Genomic DNA, 21,007 nt, shown 5'->3' on the forward strand with positions numbered 1-21,007 from the left:
AAGAATATTTTAATCTCTATCATTTTTCCTGCCATCTATGAGTTATGTTTATGGTTGCTGGCCATCCCGTCCGGAAACCAAGCTTTACTGGGATCTTGGCAGAGGTGGAAAGATGGCACAAGCTGATTGGTTCATGTCGCAAGTAATTAAAGCTGTGAATATCATTGATATCATGGCATCTGTTTTCTGATGCCATGATCGAGAGTCATGTTTCCTGAATAAATGCATTCAAAAAAGAGGTGTAGTGTTGTTCATTAAAAAAAATGTTTTAACTTTGCAAGGGATCTCAGCAGCTGAACAAACCAACATCTAATATTGAGAAATCTATTTACTGATTAAACTATGTATTGCTTTATTAAACTTTTTATTAATTACTGTCATTTACTGGCTTCTTTCAGGGTGACCGGGTAATGTGTCTTGGTCTCTTTTATATGATTAGTCTATACATTGTGTATGATAGATTTAACTCATAGTCTTTGCTAAACTTTGTGAATGGCATTGCTTTTGGATGTTTTATTACTATAGGCATAATCTCCATGGAAATATAAATTTTGTGTCATGTTAAACAGTCGTCGCCTATACAATCATTTTTGTAGTGTCATAATTATAATTTTTATTATTTTTTATTATAATATTATAATTATTACATCCATACACAATGATATATAGAATAATTACTATGTATCTATCAAATAATTATAAACAAACTCTTAACATTAGCAAAATATTTAAAAAGGTATGAATACAGATATCTGCAGAAGCACCAGGTCCATCATAATTAGCCAACTAATTATAATATTTCTACTTCCACGTCACCCAATTTTTCAGACCATTTAATATCTACCTAAATATATTATATGAAAAATGAGTAGTTATTTATATACTATTATTTTATTTTTCTATTTTTATTTTTCATTTTAGTTTTAAGTTTTAGTGATTTTATGTGATTTTGTCATTTTTCTATTTAACTTTTTAATTTGTTTTTTTATTTCAGTTTCAGTTTTAGTGATTCTGAAATTTTATTTTCTTTGAGTCTCATCCTCGGCTGTAAAAGGCTGTTTAGCGCCATCTGGTGTTTGAGATATTGCAGTGCATTGGCATTGTTTTGGTTCAGACTGACGTCGCTTCCTGTATTTTAAATATGGCGGAGAAACGCATGAAAATGTCGCGCTGGTTTTGGAGCTTATAAAAGTTATTTTAGGACATTTATTTACTGCTGACAAGAACACATCCCAAAGCAAAACAAAGGTACCTTTCGACTGCTGATGAAGCGATATACTGATATTCAGTAATTTGCAGCGTTTGACTGAATGAATGGAATATATCATTTCAATTCTGATAGTGTTATTTACACTGACGTCCAACGGAATTCCTTTCAATTTACTTAAAAAAAAAATCATGCATTTGTTTTATTTACCAAGTTACTGGATTAGTGCCGTAACGTTAGCATGTTACCACAATTGTTTGTGTGCAGAATTAAATAGAATTAAAGCTGCAGTCTGACATATTGCAGTGTAATATAGTGCAGAATGCGTGATTCTGTAAAGGAGAGAATGTGTGTAGTTTTGTAACTGTAAGAGATTTTTGTTTGAACATCTGTACATTTGTGTTTTTATCTTAACAACTGATATAATACTACCATACTGTTTCAAATTGAAGTGGTGTATAATTCTGCTCATGCTTGCTGTTACATTTAGTCTAATTTAATTTGAAGCATTTTAATTCAAAATGGTAAATAAATAGGACAATTAAACTTTGTGTCATCGCATCTCTGCAGGTTTCCACCATGAGCAGCCGGAGGAAACGTGCGCCGCCGGTGCGCATGGACGAGGAGGCCAAGAGGAGACTGGAGTGGAATATGCTTGAAGATCGGAAAAATGAAGGAGATTGTGAAGACATTCAGGAGTCAATCCCAGCACCGTTGGACAGCTGTCAGCCTGGACCAGTGCTTGAGAGCAGCCAGGAAGAGGAAAGCCCGTGTTTTATATCTTCTGCAGGCACAGAAGAAGGACCATCAGAAGAGCGTCCAAGCTGCTCCATACAGGATTCTCTTCCAGATACCATAGAACTGAATGTGATCCCCCTTTCTGCTCTCGAACAGGGGTGGAACGCGCTGATTGGAGAGTTTGACCTGTATCCAAAGATTCCTTTTGTGCTCGGAGACGATTCCTTCTGCCTGCAGAAAACAGGTGACAATCTAAGTCTGAGTCTGGATAGTCATGAATTAGAGGTTGAGACAGGCAGAAGTGGTCCTCTCTGCCCTGTGCCGATTGAATGTTCCTTTGGTGGAAAATTGTTGGAGGATCTTGATTGGCTACAGAAGAGAAAGGTCATTAAATTGTGCCATGCTTCAGGAGATGAATCAGTAAAGGTGTGTACTTCAAAATCATCAGGATTGAACGGTTTTGTGACTGTGGATTCAATAATCCCATCATTAAAACGTAACATTAACGAATCACTGTGTTTTCTCTCCATTTGCTTTTTTGAACAGCTGAAAATCTTTCTTCTCGAATCAGGATTGGGCAGACCAGAATTCCTCAGTGAAGGAAATGGGCGCATTAAAAAAGCCAATCAGCTTCTGCAGAAATTAATGGAATTCTTCTATGACTTCATCATCCCTGGTAATCTTCAATATCATTTTAATATGCCACCATTTAGATTCCCAGCAAAAAGTGAGGGGATCACATCAAAATTACATTATTTGTTATTTTGTCAAAGCAAACAGGAAACATAATTACAGCAATACACTGGAGGTGGAGCTGCACTCCAAGGCCCATTAAGCCCACAAAAATTGGATTCGAACAAATAAATGAAAAATAAAAATTTGATTAAAATAAATAAGTAAATACGGGACTTTAACAGTACAGTACTATAGACCCCTTTTGCGCAGATGTCACAATTACGTCACAGCGTTAGCTGGAGGCAAAACAAAGGGAAAACTGGAGGCGGCCAATACAAACCAGCACATATTCGGCTACATAATAAGGAGCTTAAATTATTATTATTGTTATTAAATGTCATCTTGTTGTGTTGTTGGGTGCAAGAATCGACGGAGTACAGGCTCCAATTTGAAATTTTATCGCATAATGTTTTCTAAATGATTGTGATTATTTGTGAATCATCTATGATTGTATACATTGTTTTGATTGATTGTGACTGGACTTTTTGAAGAACCTGGTAAGAAAGTGTAATCAAATACATAGTTAAAAAATGAATATGCTGTATCTGGAATTTTTATTTCTAGAAAATATTCACATCATTAAAATTGCACCGTAATGTCATTCTTTACATTGTCGTCTTCTGTCTGGCCGTGGCGCTGGCTAGGCAGAACTGCGGATCGTAGGCTACCACACAAGTCTTGTTGTACATGACCATTTAGTGCAGTTATAGGCATCTAAATATGTATATGCCCTCAGTTTCTCTTTACGCTCAGTTTCTCTATCGGGTCGGTGTAGAAGTCAGGCCACTCAACCGGAGGTAGCGTTGACGTTGAATGAGCGTGTACGGGTCAGCCAATCTGGGATGTCCGTTAAAATTAACTTTTGCAAATAGCAATCGCGGTCCTGGACAGTGAGTGACCTTGCACATTAAGATAAAATCGGATTTTCTCCAGTCATTGTTAAAAAACAAGCTAACAAAACTTGCACACTGACGTTAGTGAAGCGACCAGAGGGATCATTCTGCCTCCACCTAAGCTCCGGCCACAAAAAAAACGTCACCATGTTTACCAACTGAAAAGGGGTCTATAATGAGTTAAAAAAATTTTGTAATGTAAAATTTTTCAAGTAATTTTTTAGACACATTTATAATATGTCTTTATGCAGGAGGAAACTATATAGATACATTTTAAACCTACCTACCTATTCATGGTGCTAAAATGTATTTTTATTTTTTATTAACTGTAGGATAAGCTGAAATTATGCATATTCTGTGCATAGACATTAGTTCCTGTAACATTCTTTTACGATTTGACTTAATTCCCAATGTGATTTTTGTTTATATATATTTTTTAGAGGTGATGGACAACGAAGAGGAGGAGTGTGACACTGATCTGGAGCGTCAGAACGTTGAGGAGCTGTACGATCATGTCAGACACCTCCACCTGACAGAAGCGGCGGAGCAGAGCTTCGACGTCCAGCACCCGGGCCTCATACCTGTGCTGAGACCCTATCAGACTCAGGCGGTCAGCTGGATGCTGAGGAGAGAGAAGTACAAAAGCAGCAGCTCTCAAGGTTTTTCAAAGCTTTATCATCATCTTTGCTGTATGTCAGTGCATGAGAACAGTTCAGTGCTAATATACAGTCTTTGTATTCCTTGCACAGAGCAAAGGTTGCATTTTCTTTGGAGGGAAATTATCACGATTTGTGGCAAAAAACTCTTTTACAATCCTTACTCTGGATGGTATGATTCTTTTTCTTCTTTGAGCAGTATATACTGAAACTGTAGTTAAAGCAGATGTGCATGAACTATCCAATAATATCAGTTATCATTTAATTTTGTAGATCAGTCATTGTTCTAATTACCTTGACCTCAATCACAGCTTGATCCGAGAGTTTCCTCTGGCTGGAGTGGACTGGCCTGGTGGGATCCTTGCTGATGAGATGGGGCTTGGGAAAACCGTGGAAGTACTGGCTCTTATTCTGTGTAACACCCGGCAAAACCTGGAGCACGGGGTTCTCACTTTACCTGTGGTAAGTTTACAATTACATGTGCCCTTAAATGCTTGTAATTGTTTTTTACAGAATGTAATGCAGTAATGTAATTTCAGTAACACTTTACAATAAGGTTCCATTAGTTGGCGCATTACCTAAAAATGTTACAGCATTTAACGATAAACATATACAACTCTTCTTTGTTAGTTCATGTTAGTTCAATGTCCATTAAATAATATTAGCATATACAGCTTTTGATTTTAATAATGTATTAGTAAATGTTGAAATTAACAATAAATAAAATGAATAAGTGCTTTAGAAGTATTTTGGTAGTACATTGGTTGTTCATGTAATTAATATAGGGGGCGACACAGGTACTGCAGGGAGATCAGCAGGGAAAAAAAACGAAAACAGTTGTCTCAATGGCGTTCAAGTACATAAATAGCGCCTCCCGCTCTGCTTTTATAAAGCGGTGCTGAACGCTAATTCCACTGAATCGTTCTTCTTTAGACTGTTGACATAGAAGTTCCTCGTCATAGAAAGCCAGATTTTTTTTAAGGTTTAAAGGGATAGTTCACCCAAAAATTGTCATCATTTACTCACCCTCAAGTTGTTCCAAACCCATTAGACTTTTGTGTTTTTGATGAAAGAGCAGATTTTTTATCTCTTTAATGAAATCCAAAAGATTTCTGTCCCTCCATTTACAGCTACGCAACTACCAATTTGACGCTTCAAAAAGTTCATAAAGAGATCGTAAAACTAATCCATATGATTTGAGCGGTTTAGTCCAAATTTTCTGAAGAGACATGATCACTTTATATGATGAACAGATTGAATTTAGACTTTTATTCACATGTTAACATTGATTAGCGAACATAAACTGAAGCTCAACCGAACCTGCTTGATGCATAAGCATAAACCTCATTGAGTCTTGCAGAAGCTCAAACGTGCTGGGTAACACGAGAATGAACCTCATTGGTTCTTGCACATCAAGCGAACATGCTTGAGCTTCTGTTTACCACAACTGATGTGTGAGTTGATCAATGTTTATATGTGAATAAAAGCCTAAATTCAATCTGTTAATTGTATAAAGCAATCAAGTCTCTTCAGAAAATGTTGGACTTAACTGCTCAATTCATGTGGATTAGTTTTACAATCTCTTTATGAACTTTTTGAAGCGTCAAAGTGGTAGTTGTGTAGCTGTCAATGGAGAGACAGAAATCTCTCAGATTTCATCAAAAAAGATCCTCATTTGTGTTCCGAAGATCAACGACAGTCTTACAGGTTTGGAATGACATGAGGATGAGTAATTAATAACTTTTCATTTTGTGGGTGAACTATCCCTTTTTAAAGGGAGGGCGTGACCAAAAAAGTTTGAGAACCACTAACTTGCGTTAATAAATGTAACCTTATTGTAAAGTGTTACCGGAAATTTCTTATAAAGGGCAAGGGACAATGAAATATTTCTGTGGCTTTCCTGAATTTTTTTTTGTTTTTTTGTTGTTGCTTAACTGTTGTGTCTCTGTCCTCCCCAGGGACAATCTGTGAATTACTTTGTCCCTCCTCCACCATTAGAGAAACAACGAACCATTAAACATGAGGTGAGACCCAAGGAGAAGATCATTTATCCAGGTAAAATGTTTTAAACATGTTTCATTTTATCAAATGTGATTTAACCAAACAGGACATGTTCCTGGATCAACATCCTGATTGGTCTTGGAGCAGCATTCATGCTATTTTTGTGGTAGGGAAAAATATTTTCATTAACATGTCACAGGTTAGATAATGTTACAGCTAAGGTTGTTGATCCAAGAACATCTCCTATGTGTGTATAAATAATGTATAATAAGTTCACTTCCTCTCTCTTTTCAGCTGTTCGTGAGATGCTGTTGACTGCGATCAAGGAAATGAAGGTTGGGAAAGGAGCGTCAATCAATGTCATTTTTGCGTATCTAAGGACCATGTACAAGTACGACACCCTAAAGAACCGTAACCACATTAAGAAAATCTTGACCAAACTCATTAGTGAGAACATTGTGGAACAGATCAAAGGACGAGGGCTTGCAGGATCCTTCAAACTGGGGAAAAACTACAAAGAAAAGAAGAGGAAGCCCACCGCTCATCGAACTGTGTGTGATTTTCACTTCTTCTATAGAGAGTTCTAAAAAAAAATTTGTATGTTATTAAATTATTACAAAAAAAAAGGTAATAATAAAAGGGGGGGAAGACACTCTTTAAACCTGTGGAATGTAAAATGCACTTTTTCATGTTTTGTACTATTTTTGCAGAAATCATTTGACAAGGCCACTCCCAGGAGAACATCTCGTCGAGTTTCTGCTCAGGATAAAGAGGCATCGCTGGCTTCTTATACCACAGCATCAGATTCTGAAGACAGTGTGGAACCTCCTCTCCTCACAGAGGAACTGAAGTGTGAGTCAGGTTCCCTTCTGGACGCAGAGAATCCACAGCAGAAGACGTCAGTAGACATCGCAGATGAAGATGATGAAACAGCAGACAAACCCCAACATCAAATGTTAAAAAACATCCATATTGAGAGTACTGAAGCAGATCTTACTCAAAACTCAAAGCCTGAGCCTGAAACCCCAACTAGAGCGTCTGTGATCCCGTTTAACACCTCAGATTACCGCTTTGAGTGCATCTGTGGAGAGCTCGGGTTGGTGGACTATAAGCCTCGGGTTCAGTGCCTCAATTGTCTGCTGTGGCAGCACGCGGAGTGTGTCAACTATAAAGAGGAGAACCTAGAAACAACCCCGTTTTATTGCCCTCATTGCCTGGTGGCCATGACACCTGTGTCTACTGGAGCGACTCTTATCATCTCACCCAGCTCCATCTGTCACCAGTGGGTGGATGAAATTAACCGGCACATTCATACTTCCTCCCTTAGAGTGCTGGTAAGGACCAACTAGAGAGCTACTACTACTATTTATTTAGTTAGTTAAAACAGTAGTGGGGACCTTGATTCTTTTTTGATTGCATTGTTTATTTAAAAGTCTTAAAGGGATAGTTCACCCAAAAATGAAAATTCTGTCATAATTTACTCACCCTCAAGTTGTTCCAAACCTGTATGAATTTATTCCTTCTGCTGAACACAAAATAAGATATTTTGAAAAATGTCAGTAACAGTTGATGGGCCCCATTGAGTTCCAAATTATTATTTTTTCAATACTAAAATAATACTAAAATAGAGAGGGATTGATAACGTCAGTCAGAAGAGAGAAAGATGTCAATTTGTCCATCACTCCCACAGCCCCCATTTTTTTCTTTTTTTCCACTCCCATTTTTTCGTCATTGAATGCAAAGGTAATATAAAACAAAGTATAGTGTTATAAATATATAAATGTAAAAAAAAAAAAAATATATATATATATATATATATAAACTGCAGGATTTACAATGCTGATGACCATTAAAATGCATCATCACAGTCTGTGAAAAGGGTCCATCAGAGAAGAGATGTCACTGCAAGAGGGAGGGGAAGTTATGTTGATTAAAGATTACGAGGGCGTACTGTCTTATTATAAAAAATAATAATAATGATGTGCACGCATAAATCACTTATGATTAATATGGCAGTATTCCATTTAAATTTAATTTTTTTTTTACTTGAAACTTGTTTTTAGGTGTATCAGGGCGTGAAGAGACACGGTTTCATCCAACCCCACATTCTGGCTGAGCAGGATGTGGTCATCACCACTTACGACGTGCTGCGCACTGAACTCAATTACGTCGACATCCCCCACAGCAACAGCAAAGACGGCCGTCGATTCCGCAACCAGAAGCGCTACATGGCCATACCGAGCCCTCTAGTGGCCGTGGAGTGGTGGCGCGTCTGCTTGGATGAGGCTCAGATGGTGGAGTGCACCACAGCTAAGGTCATCACATCAGTCACATTAATATTACTGATATTTATCCTGTTCATTTTTAATCTCAGAGACAGCACAATCATTTTTATGAAATAGTTTTGTATTTGTACAGGCAGCAGAGATGGCTTTGCGGCTCACATCTGTTAATCGTTGGTGTGTCAGTGGAACACCTGTGCAGAGAGGTTTGGAAGGTGAGCAGAATTAATATTTCATTCAAAAAATTATCTTGATGTGTATATATACATACACACTAATGTTCAGAAAAACATTTGTTCTGCTTTTTTCGTGGAATATATTTGTATGTCCAAATTGTTCTATTGGGTGTTTATAGTTCTGTCATGAAACTCTATGGTAGGTCCTTAACTCAATTTGTAGCGATCACATTGTTATCTGTATAGCGCAGCTGATTGGGTGCTGTTGAATCAGCGGCCAATAAGCTGCGGCTCAACATTCAAATACTGGTAGTGTTACTGTTAGCAGTCTGCAGCGTGCTTTTAGAAACCCTCCACCTTCCCCAGCTCCACCTGTATGGAGTGTGTGTTTGTGTGTGTGTTTTATGTATACATTTAAAATAAACATCTATTTTTAAATAACCAAACAATCTTTGATTCAAAATGTGCAATGTAAGAGCAAAATGCTGTGAATTGGAATAGTCAAAAATAACCAAGAGATGTTTTGCTCATTTAATAAACTCATGGAAGAATTATATTTTAAAACAATGTATTTATATGTGTAACAATATATTTCAATAAATAGCAATATTTACCAACGTAAAATTTTGACTAACACATTTTATTGTATGTGTATACATATTTATAGTAAAATAACTGGCTGTACTGTAGAAGTGTTTTTCAGAGAAACGAGTATGTGAACTCAGCATGTTTCCTAAATATCTGCAAACATATTATGGTATTTTTATGCTTTAGCTGAGTGAAAAAGTTACATACAGCACCTTCCCAGTTCATTTGACATTTTTGCTACTGTGGTCACAAATAAAATATCTTAGCATTAACGTCAGCAATGAATCAGCCTAATTTATTCAGATGACAGTTTTATTATGTGATGATAATGGTTTTTGGTTTATATGTTATGTTTTAGACTTGTATGGTCTTGTCCTGTTCTTGGGAGTTGATCCCTATTGGGTGAAGTACTGGTGGGACCAGTTACTCTATCGCCCGTATCGCCAGGGCAATACAGGACCACTCTACAATGTCATCGGTCAATTACTGTGGCGATCTGCCAAAAAAGATGTCATTGATCAGGTTAGCAGGTTAAATCTTTGACTTTAATTGTCAAATTAAAGACATTTTAATTTGTCTTTAAATTGTAACCAACATTTAATTTGTCTTTTAATTGTAACCAACATCTCATCTGTTCTTTAATTTGGTGTCATATACTTCATTTCCAGATCCAAATCCCCCCTCAAACAGAAGAGACCCATTGGCTCAACTTCTCCCCAGTGGAAGGACACTTTTACCACCGTCAGCATGAGGTTTGCTCCCAGGATGCTCTTGTCAAGCTAAGGAAGATCTCTGACTGGTCACTAAAGCTGGGTAGTTTGGACCGCCGTACCGTCACTACCATATTATACCCTCTTCTGCGTCTACGCCAGGCCTGCTGCCACCCGCAAGCTGTCAGAGGAGAATTTCTGCCCTTCCAGAAGAGGTTCTTAGAAAAAGATTTTAGATTTAGTTGATCAGTTTTTTGGGAGATGAAAGATGATTTTTTGGGTTCATTTCGTCCACATCGATTTGTTTGTTTCCTGTTCCAGCACAATGACAATGGAGGAATTGCTGAAGTCGTTGCAGAAGAAATGTCGGGTGGAGTGTGAAGAAGCCCACAGGCAGCTGGTGTGTGCTCTGAATGGTCTGGCTGGAATCCACATCATTAGAGGTGTTGTGAGCCTTGTTTTTGAACACCTACAGTATGTATGTACCTGTACCTGTACCTGTACCTGCCTCGACTGCTGTAGACGTTAATCAATGGTTTCCTGTCCTTGCCAGGAGAGTTTGCAGATGCAGCGGAGATGTACAGGGATGTGTTACGATCATCTGAAGAACATAAAACAAGACTGAAAACTGATTCCCTTCAGGTAAATCATTCTAATTCATTCATGTCTGTCTGTCATTCTGTTCTCTCTATCCATCGTTTTTTCTGTCGTTCTATTTGCTCTATCGTTCTGTCTGTCGTTCTATTCTCTCTATCTATCGTTCTGTCTATCTGTCTGTCATTCTGTTCTATCTATCGTTCTATTCGCTCTATCATTCTATTCACTCCATCTAACGTTCTGTTCGCTCTATCTATCTACCGTTCTTTTCTCTGTCTATCTATTGTTCAATTGTTATTGGGGCAGTCATGGCCTAGTGGTTAGGGAGTTGAACTGGTAACCCAAAGGTTGCTGGTTCGATTCCAGAACCGGTGGGAAATGACTGAGATGCCCTTGAGCAAGGCACCTAACTCCTAATCGCTCCCCGGGCTGCCCGCTGCTCTGGGTGTGTGTATCCACGTTTGCAGTGTGTGTTAACTACTCACTACTCTGCTCCTAATGTGTGTGCATTAACTTGGATGGGTTAAATGCAGAGGTCAAATTCCAAGTATGGGTTACCATACTTGGCCGTTACCATACTTGGCCGTCACGTGTTACTTTCACTTTCACTTTCTATTCTCTCTATTTATTAATGTTCTCTCTATCTATCTACTGTATCATTCTATTGTTCTATTCTCTCTATTTAATAATGTTCTCTCTATCTATCTACTGTATCATTCTATTGTTCTATTCTCTCTATTTAATAATGTTCTCTCTATCTATCTACTGTATCATTCTATTCTCTCTATCTATCTGTCTGTTGTTCTATTCGCTTTATCTATTGTTCTGTTCACTCTATCTATCGTTCTATTCTCTTTATATATCGTTCTGTTCTCTGTATCCATCTAATGTTCTAGTCGCTCAATCGTTCTATTCACTCTATCCATCCATCCAGTTCCAAATCCTTTTTTTTTTTTTTACTTATTTCAATTAATCATACCAAATTCATCTTTATTGTTGTTTTGTACAAAGTTTTGTCACCTCCTGTTAAAAAGATGTTCAAAATTGTTCCCAGAGTTTTTATTGTTGCTTTTCAATGTTATTGGGGATTTTTTTTGTCTGAAATTATAGAGGCTTCATGCAACCCATAATCTGATGGAGCTTCTAAATGCAAAGCATCCTGGGATTCCTCCAACCCTGAGAGATGACAGTCTCAAAGAAGAGGTTGGCTTAAATATAATACATTTTTTAATAAGAAAATGAGTTCAGTCTGCAATCATTTTCTAGTTCCATGTGTTTTCATCCTAGGCTGAGCAGCTGAAGCAGCATTACATGGCGAAGGTGAATTCAGAGGTTTCAGAAGCACAACAGAACCTGCAACCTGTTCTTCAGCACATTAAAGAGCTAAAACGCAAGGTAAAAGCTCAGTTATCATTGAGCTTATTTCTCATCTTAGTGTTTTAGTTGAGGTTTTTTTGTATTCAGTTTAATAATTGATAATTGTGTGCTTTGCCCTAGGTGAACATTCGCTCTCCCTGGTGGCTGGATGTCATACAGCAGGCCATTCAGTACTCCATGGATGATGACCTTGTGGGCCGCATCCAAAATGAGCTCACTTGCAGTTATAAACAACAAGCCAACAAGCTCTCTTTGGCTGACAAGTAATCTTCCACCATTCACTTGAATCCTTTTTAACAGGCAAATATATTTTTTAATGCATAAATTACCATTTAACAAAAACATCTCATTCATAGGTTTCGAGATGCTCGTGGTCTTCAGTTTCTGCTCAGCACTCAAATGGATGATTTGATGAAATCACAGAAAACGGTCCAGGATGCTGTAAAAAAGCTGGAGGGGCCGCCGTCTCAGCAAGTCATCGAGGAAACAACACTTTGCCACCTACGACCTGTTCGACTGCCACTGAACAAGTAAGATCTTTTCAATGTTTTATAGGTGAAGTGCATACTTTATATTACAGTAGCAGCAGGACCAAACTGAATTGGAAAAATAATGACTGTTTCCAAACAGTGTGATTAAAAAATCTAAGGCCCCTTGTGAAAATGGTTGAATTTAAAATGTACTACATTTTTCATTGCACATTATATAACAATAATGCATTGCCTCTATGTTCCATATGTTTTGTAACTGTCATTGGTTTTGCATTTTTTGCTTTGGAGTTTCTAGCGTTTAAAGAAATTACACATTACACCTTAAACGTCATACTTGCAAATTGTTGTAAATTGTTCACCTCATTTGAATTTAAAATGTGTTGTTTTAATATTTGTTCCATAGCTGTGTGTTTTGCAAAGCTGATGAACTTTTTACGGACTATGAATCAAAACTTTTCTCTCACACGTAAGTTATATCACATTAAATCTATTGGTCATTAGATATTTTGCAATTTATGATATTTCGCCAATAAATTAAAGTTCTGTCATAATTTACTCACCCTCATGTCGTTTCAAACCCGCATGACTTTTCTTTCTTCTGTAGAACACAAAGGAGATGTTTAGCAGAATGCTAAGCTGCTTTCATCCATAAAATATAGTATCATAAATAAAAGTATCATAAAAGTTGTCAAAATGACTTAATGCATTATATTCCAAGTCATCTAAACCAATAAAAGAAAGTCATGGGTTTCTAAAGACATTTAGGTGAACTATTCTTTATAAAACACTATATGCAGAAAGTAAAGTCAGTTAACTTCATTTTTTGGTGACACTTTACAGTAAGGTTTCATTTGTAAACATTAACTACATTAGTTAAGATGAACTAACAATGAACAATACTTCTATAGCATTTATTAATCTTGGTTAATGCTAATTTCTACTGTCATTGTGAAGTAACATGAACAAACAACTAACAATTGTTTTTAACATTAGCTAAGGTTAACAACTGCTGTAAATATATATTGCTCATAGTTAGTTCATGTAAAATAATGAATTAACTAATGTTAACAAGTCAGACCTTATTGTAAAATGTTTTTTTTTATGCGTTTTGGGCAGAGTAAAGGGGCAGACGGCCATCTTTGAGGAAATGATTGAAGATGAGGAAGGTCTGGTAGACGACAGACTCCCCACGACCAGTCGAGGATTGTGGGCGGCCAGTGAGACAGAACGAGCCCTCAAAGCCACCCTGTCCTTCGCCAAGGTCCGCCGCTTGGAGTCTGGCCTCATAGAGGAGGGAAACTCCTTCATGGAGCTCTTTGAGTCCTGGAAGAAAGAGTATAAGGTTTGTGATCGATTTCTCATTGCATGATGAATGATGAAGTGCTTGAATGTATTCATCAAAATGCCTGTCTCACAAGCATCTGGTGCTCTTTCAGCTGCTGCATGAGTACTGGATGTCACTGCGGGATCACGTGTCGGCCATAGATGAGCTGGGAATGGCCACCGAGAGGCTGCGTGTGCGGTTACCTGATGAGCCCAAACCCAAAGTGCTGCATATCATAGAACCTCACGAGGTGATGATGACAAAAAGAATCCCATCTGTCATCCTAAATGTGACTTAAGAGAAGTAAGAACCTTTAGTTTGTCTCTTTTTACATGTGAACAGGTGGAGCAGAATAGGATAAAGCTGCTCAATGACAGGGCAGTGGCCAAATCACAACTGCAAAAAAAGCTTGGGCAGTTTCTCTATCTCAATAACCTGGAGAAGGTAAAACATGATGTCTTTCTCACTTTAAAGGAACATTATTTAACATTTAGTTACGTTTTTGCACAAAAGTCCACCCACTTTCGTCCTCTCTCTGAACCTTGGAGCTAAGTATTTTTTGCTACTATACCTTTAAGAGTTCTATCTTAAAGGGGTAGTTCACCCAAAAATGAAATTTTTCTCACCCTCAAATGTAGATGAGATTCTTGTTTCAGACAAATACAATCAGAGTTATATAAAAAAAATGTCCTGGCTCTTCCAAGTTTTATAATGGCAGTGAATGGCCGTTTCTGTTTTGAAGTCCATAAAAGTGCATCTATCCATCATAAAAGTGCTCCACACTGCTCCGGGGGGTTAATTAAGGCCTTCTGAAGCGATGTGATGTGTTTGAGCCATTTTGAGCACTTTTATTATGGATAGATGCACTTTTATGGACTTCAAAACAGAAACAGCAAAAAGAAGAATGTCATATACACCTAGGGTGACCTGAGGGTGAGTAAATCATGGGTTAATTTTCATTTTTGGGTGAACTAACCCTTTATGGCTAGATGCAACAGGCAAAACAGGCATGTTTTTTTCATGCACTGTTCCATAACATGTCTTCTTTCAAACTAGTAGAATGAAAACATCAAAAATACACATTTAAGTGTTTATTTTATTACACTTTATCTATTTGCATTTGTAGATTTAAATTATAATACATATATTTAAAGGCCTTTTTCTCTGCAAAAAAAAAAAAAAAAAAGAATTTTATTAGCTCTTACTTGCACCAAACTGTCTATATTCTGAAGGTTTTACCTGAACTAAACAGGCTATAACATTTTATTCCTAAAAACATGGTGAATGTTTTTGATTTATGGAGGGATAAACAGAGATATCCAAAATCCCCCCCTGTAAATTCTTTAGCTCTGTCAATAAAATGAAAAAAATAAAACGGGCTTTATCTAATTTTCAGATTTCTTTTCTAAAAATATATGCAAATGAGAAATTTGTGCATATTTAATAAGATAGATGATGCATATAATTGCATATTCAAACAACATTACAAAACAATTGTCTCTATGTACTGTGATTTAATCATCTAGTGAAAGTCTGGTGAAATCTATCAGTAAAATTGTCTACCTTATTCACCTGTAGTGTCTTGTCTTAAAGATATATTACACAACTTCTGTCATGACTGACTGAACTGTCTTCATGTGAAACAAGTAGAAAAGTCTCTAGTTTAGCTTCTTCAAAAGTTCTGGGTGGATTAGGGATGGTGTTTTACTTTACAATGTAAAATTGAGCCTGTCTACATAGTATATTCAAACTTTTAAAAGAGCAAGAAAAATCCTGTTTTGCATGATATGTCTTTAAGACACGGTGTACTTGTAGTACATGTATAGATAAACGAAACTGTTGCATTTGATTTAGTAATTCATGTATTGATTGATTCAGTCTCAGGATAAGTCCACTGGCGGTCTGAATCCAGAACCATGCCCAATCTGTGCTCGACCTCTGGGTCAGGAGGTAAAATAAAAACAAAAATGAGTTTGTCAAGTGTATTTGTATGTATATATTCTGAGGGTGTTTTTGATTGATAGTGGGCCGTACTGACCTGTGGACACTGTTTCTGTAACGAGTGCATCGCCATCATCGTGGAGCAGTACAGCGTCGGCAATCGACGTAGAGCCATAAAGTGCGCCATATGCCGGCAAACCACTTCACATTCAGAGATCTCGTATGTGTTCACCACTGAGAGCGCCCACCAGGGGCAGGACATCCCTGTGAAGGTCAGAGGCAATTCTTGCTTTTTTTAGGCTTTTAATGTTTTTTCCAATGCAGGTAAATACAAGTGTACATACTGGGATGAAACACTGATGTGATATTTTCAGGCAGGTCAGATATGACTGTGGCATCTCTGTAATCTCTTTACCCTGTAGGGTAGCCACTCCACGAAGGTCGAAGCTGTGGTTCGAGTCCTAAAGAAAATCCAGATGACCGACCCGGGAGCCAAGTCTCTTGTGTTCTCCACGGTAACGCTCTCATTAAATGAGTTACTACATCAAACCGCAGACTACAGCTCTTAACCTTTGACCTTACATTTACGCCTCGTCTGTCAGTGGCAGGGCGTCCTGGACATCATTGCGAAAGCCCTTTTCGACAACAACATGGAGTTTGCACAGATCAACGGAATTCACAAATTTCAGGTTTGTGTTGAATATGATGACAATGTAGCAACAAAACATAATTTTTTTCCTTTGCTTTCTGTAATTAATAAAATATCTCATTATAAAACAAGTAGAGACACTAAAATGAGCCATGTTTCATAAATGTAATTATTTCTGTTACCTTTAATTACCCACAGTGTTTTTAAAAATATATGTTTATTTATTTGTTTATTTATTTATTTTTTGCTTAGAAATTAGATGCAAAACTCTGGAAATTAAATTAAATCCATTTTAATCCATCCTGTTTTTTTTTTTGTTTTTTTTTAATGTGTAATATTAATTCAATTAATTAATTTATTCATTTCAAATGAGACACAAAACTGAACATTAAATCAATCAACTTTAAAACAGTTTTTTGAAGAATTTTTATTTATTTAAATGAACTATATATTTTATTTAATTGATTTATTATAAATGAGAGTAACAAAACTCTGGAAAGTAAATACATTTTGGAACTGTTTTTTAATTATTATTTTTGGTTTATTTATCTATTTTTGTAATTATTTATTTATTTCAAATAAGACTATGAAAACTACGCTTTCTGTAGACTAAATTCAGATAGTTGAGTACCATTAATGGTTCATGACTATCTTAAAATAGCCAAATTTTATCCAAATAATTGGACTGTTTGATTATCCCTAGTTACCACTGCATTTTTTAAACCACAAAGCTGTCTCCCCATAATACATATAAAATGTGAATGATGATAGGTGCATTAATTTTTTTAGGAGAACCTGAGTGCTTTTAAATACGAGGATAAGATCAACATCTTGCTGATGCCACTGCACACGGGCTCAAACGGGCTGAACATCATCGAGGCGACGCATGTGCTGCTGGTGGAGCCCATCCTAAACCCCGCCCACGAGCTGCAGGCCATCGGAAGAGTGCACCGGATTGGCCAGACCAAGTAGGCATCAACCCATTCACAAAGTGTTCAGCATGCTCAACACGTGTTGCTCACATGAGTTTGACATGAGTTTGAAAAAAAATGAGGCCTGTGATGTTATCAGATTATTAATTTTTTCATCTATTTTCCAGATCCACGTTTGTTCATCGGTTTCTGATCAAGTCCACCATTGAGGAGCGAATGCAAGCCATGCTAAAAACAGTAGAAAAGAGGTGAGTCCTTGACACACATGGAGGGTATTTTAAACAAATAGTCCTTGAAAAAATAAAAATTATACTGACTTTTAGTCTATGTGTGTTTAACTCTATATAACCATCCTCATACAAGTGCACTGCTAGAAGTTCCCCTTTTTTAAATATCTCCCACCCTAATTCCCTGGTCAACACAGGAAAGAAAACTGCATTTGTCAAGCCACTTAATGGGATCAGAGTAATTGTACTCTTAAAGGGATAATTCACCCTAAAATGAAAATTAAGTCATAATTTACTTGTTCTTATGCCCTTTATTTTATAAACCACAAAAGGAGAATAAAAAAAAAAAAAAAATGTCCGGCTCTCGCTCATCCATATTATGGCAGTGAATAGCGACCAGCATCAAGCTTTTTTTTAAAAAGATGCAAAAGTATCACACAGTGATCCCATACTGTATATTCCAAGTGTTCTAGGCGTATACGATATGTGACTCTGGATCACAAAACCAGTCACAAGTCGCATGAGCCAACAATACATTATATGGGTCAAAATTATCGATTTTTCTTTTATGCCAAAAAATCATTTGGATATTAATTAAAGATCATGTTCCATGAAAATATTTAGTAAATTTCCTACCGCAAATATATATAAAAAAAATTTGTGAGTGAATGCAGCACAATCGCGAACATAAATGGACAACTTTAAAGGCGATTTTCTCAATGTTTCGATTTTTTTGCACCCTCAGATTCCAGATGTTCAAGTAGTCAAATATTGTCCTATCCTAACAAACCATACATCAATGGAAAGCTTATTTATTCAGCTTTCAGATGATATATAAATCTCAATTTCAAAAAATGTACCCATGTGACTGGTTTTGTGGTCCAGGGTCACATATGGTTTGGTGAAAAACAAATCTAAATGTAATGAATTATTAAACAAAATTCTTGACCTTGGCCTTTGGTCTGCTCTGCAAGCCTGCATGGCATGTGTGTTCATGAGACTTTATAAGCTTTATAAGTTCACCCCGTCTCACCCAGAAAAAATGGTGAGAAATCAAAATAAATAAAAACGCAAAATGAAATACAACCGATGTACCTCTGAGGTGTATATCAGATACACAGAGTTCCTGTCCGATGATATCTGACTCAGTGAAGAAAGTACACAGATAACTTTTTGAGGGATTTCTAGGCATTGTGTTTTTGTTAATCTTGATTTCTCACAACTTGTTTACTTTTTCTGGGTGAGGCGCTTATAGAGGGACACTAATGCGCACATCGTCAAACCCTATTATACACCCCGGAACACTTGGAGGTAACACTTTATTTTAAGGTGATTATTTACACATTACTACACGTGCTTAATATAGTAATAACAGTAAATTATGCATAATAACAAGTAACTAACCCCTAAACCAAACCCTAACTTTAACTCTATAGTAAGTACATGTAGTTAATATTACTCGGTACTCATTTGAGTACGTACAATGTAACTACGTCACCTTAAAATAAAGCGTAACCCACTTGGAATATGCGACACGATTCACATGGGATCATTCTTTGATAATTTTGGGTCTTTTAAAAAAAACTTGACGCTGGTCGCTATTTACTGTCATTATGTGTACGAGCATGAGCAGAACTTTTTTTCTTTTTTTAAAAATTCTCCTTTCTATAAAAGACAGAAGGCTGTATGCCATTTGAACAACAGTAGGGTGAGTAAATTATGACTTGATTTTCATTTTAAGGTGAACTATCCCTTTAAGTCTTCTGAATATTTACATTGTTTACTGAAAATGACCTTGACTAATCAACATCATCTTCAGTCATAGTTCCACGTCCATGAAGCATTCGGAGGCCTCCGTATTTACAGTGGCGGATCTGGCCGAGCTGTTCACAGAGGATAGCGAGGCTCTTGAGTAAATGTCTCAGTCCAGAGGCCAGTAATGTGAACACTACACTAACACCAGCCAGGAGACGAGCTGACCGCTGCTCTCCAGCGCACCAATATGTTTGCTTTGCACATTCCCCTTTCTATACGACCTGTCCCGTGGTGTAATTTATTCATTATACTCGATGTGGAAAAGAAAATGATTGAATGTATAAGTCTTGTATCTCTGTTTGTTTTCTAGATTGATTGTTTTCTAGATTGATTGATAGTAGGTGCGATTTTTATTAATGCCTTGTGCATAAACAAATGTTTTTTTAATAATGTTTTAAGGATCTGTATTTAAATTAATGTTAAACATGCTGTACAGTGGATGCGTTTTATCATTAGCACTCGTGTATTTGTGATTAATCGAACAAACGTTTTATAAGAAGCCCACTGTAATTACAGTCTGTCAGTCTGTGCTGTAAAGTTGATAATTCCAATAATATGTCACATATCGTGTTATGCGCTTGTCCTATTTTATTTTTTAATCTAAATGCGTCTTTTCCATTATGTTTAGGAAGGAAATCGTTTGACTTTACAGCACTGATCTTTGTGGGAGTGTCTTCCCGTTCAGACGCCCCATTCAGTGGGTTGTCTGCGGAAAGTCGTAGCAGACCACGTAGGAACATTTATCTGGTGCTATTTGCAAGACAAAAGACACGTGATTCAGTGTCTGTAAAACTCATCCAATAAAGACCACTTGTAAAAAAGAAAAAAGAGACTTTCTTTGTCTTGGAATTACCATGTACAAAGACAGAGAAACTGAATTCTTTCTGTTAAGCTGTACTGAAAAACATTCTAATGTCTTTTCATTATAATATCAGTTTGTGATGACCAAAATACAGTCTTGCACATTTTTGAATGGAACAAAATTATCCAATAAATTGATGGCAGAAAGAGAAGCATTTTTATTGTATATTTCCATTGTGCAGTTTGCAATGTACATTTTCTCTCTCAGGGAAACATGCTTAGCAGACTGATCATTTTATTGAATATCCATTCCTTATTAATTCACTTCAGACATTGATTCAGGGTTTCTGCAGGCCTTAAAAAGTCTTTATTCACCCTTACACAAATTAAGACCTTAAAAGGGTCTTATTTCAGAGCAGAAAGTCTTAAATTCATAAAGTTATGGCATTAAATGTTTGCAAAAACATTGCAAAAAATGTATATCTTATCTTCCTCAGTGTTTTTGTCCTGTTTTCCAATACAAATATCGAAACATTTTTCATACGTTTACTTGAGATGCAAATGAAGTCTTGAAAAACAAAATGAAGCGATTTCATGCTTAAAACATGAACAAATATCTGTTAATGAGTTTCCCTTTGAATTAAGGTGTTTTTTCGGAACCATTTGGCATATACAGTATTTGTTCTTGTTTTAAGCAAAACTCACTTCGTTTTGAAAGACTTCATATTCATTGTCATAGTCATATTATGTCTCCAGTAAATGCATCTTGATTTAAGAATCTTTGGACAATGCACTGAAAAATACTGAGGAAGAACATCACTTTTTTTGCCGTGTGATCAGAAGAAACAGTGAAAGTTATGTCCATAT

General features: G+C 36.7%; 1 protein-coding gene across 1 annotated transcript; it reads left to right on the forward strand.

The window, feature by feature from the left end:
- The first annotated feature begins 1,140 nt into the window (after positions 1-1,140).
- On the forward strand, positions 1,141-20,344 carry shprh (SNF2 histone linker PHD RING helicase). The gene is made up of 30 exons (XM_079853243.1): positions 1,141-1,248; positions 1,778-2,371; positions 2,492-2,621; positions 4,014-4,232; positions 4,323-4,401; positions 4,541-4,691; positions 6,188-6,284; positions 6,525-6,781; positions 6,941-7,564; positions 8,294-8,545; positions 8,649-8,727; positions 9,635-9,798; positions 9,945-10,201; positions 10,308-10,429; positions 10,540-10,628; positions 11,694-11,786; positions 11,871-11,978; positions 12,081-12,223; positions 12,317-12,490; positions 12,855-12,917; positions 13,568-13,793; positions 13,888-14,025; positions 14,118-14,219; positions 15,654-15,725; positions 15,800-15,988; positions 16,139-16,231; positions 16,319-16,405; positions 17,155-17,333; positions 17,465-17,545; positions 19,344-20,344. Exons 2-30 carry the CDS (start codon positions 1,787-1,789, stop codon positions 19,438-19,440), a joined length of 4,950 nt encoding a protein of 1,649 aa, XP_079709369.1. The 5' UTR covers positions 1,141-1,248; positions 1,778-1,786; the 3' UTR covers positions 19,441-20,344.
- Positions 20,345-21,007: the final 663 nt, after the last annotated feature.

The sequence above is a fragment of the Squalius cephalus genome (genome assembly GCF_949319135.1).
Source record: "Squalius cephalus genome assembly, chromosome: 20".
Lineage (NCBI taxonomy): Eukaryota > Metazoa > Chordata > Actinopteri > Cypriniformes > Leuciscidae > Squalius > Squalius cephalus.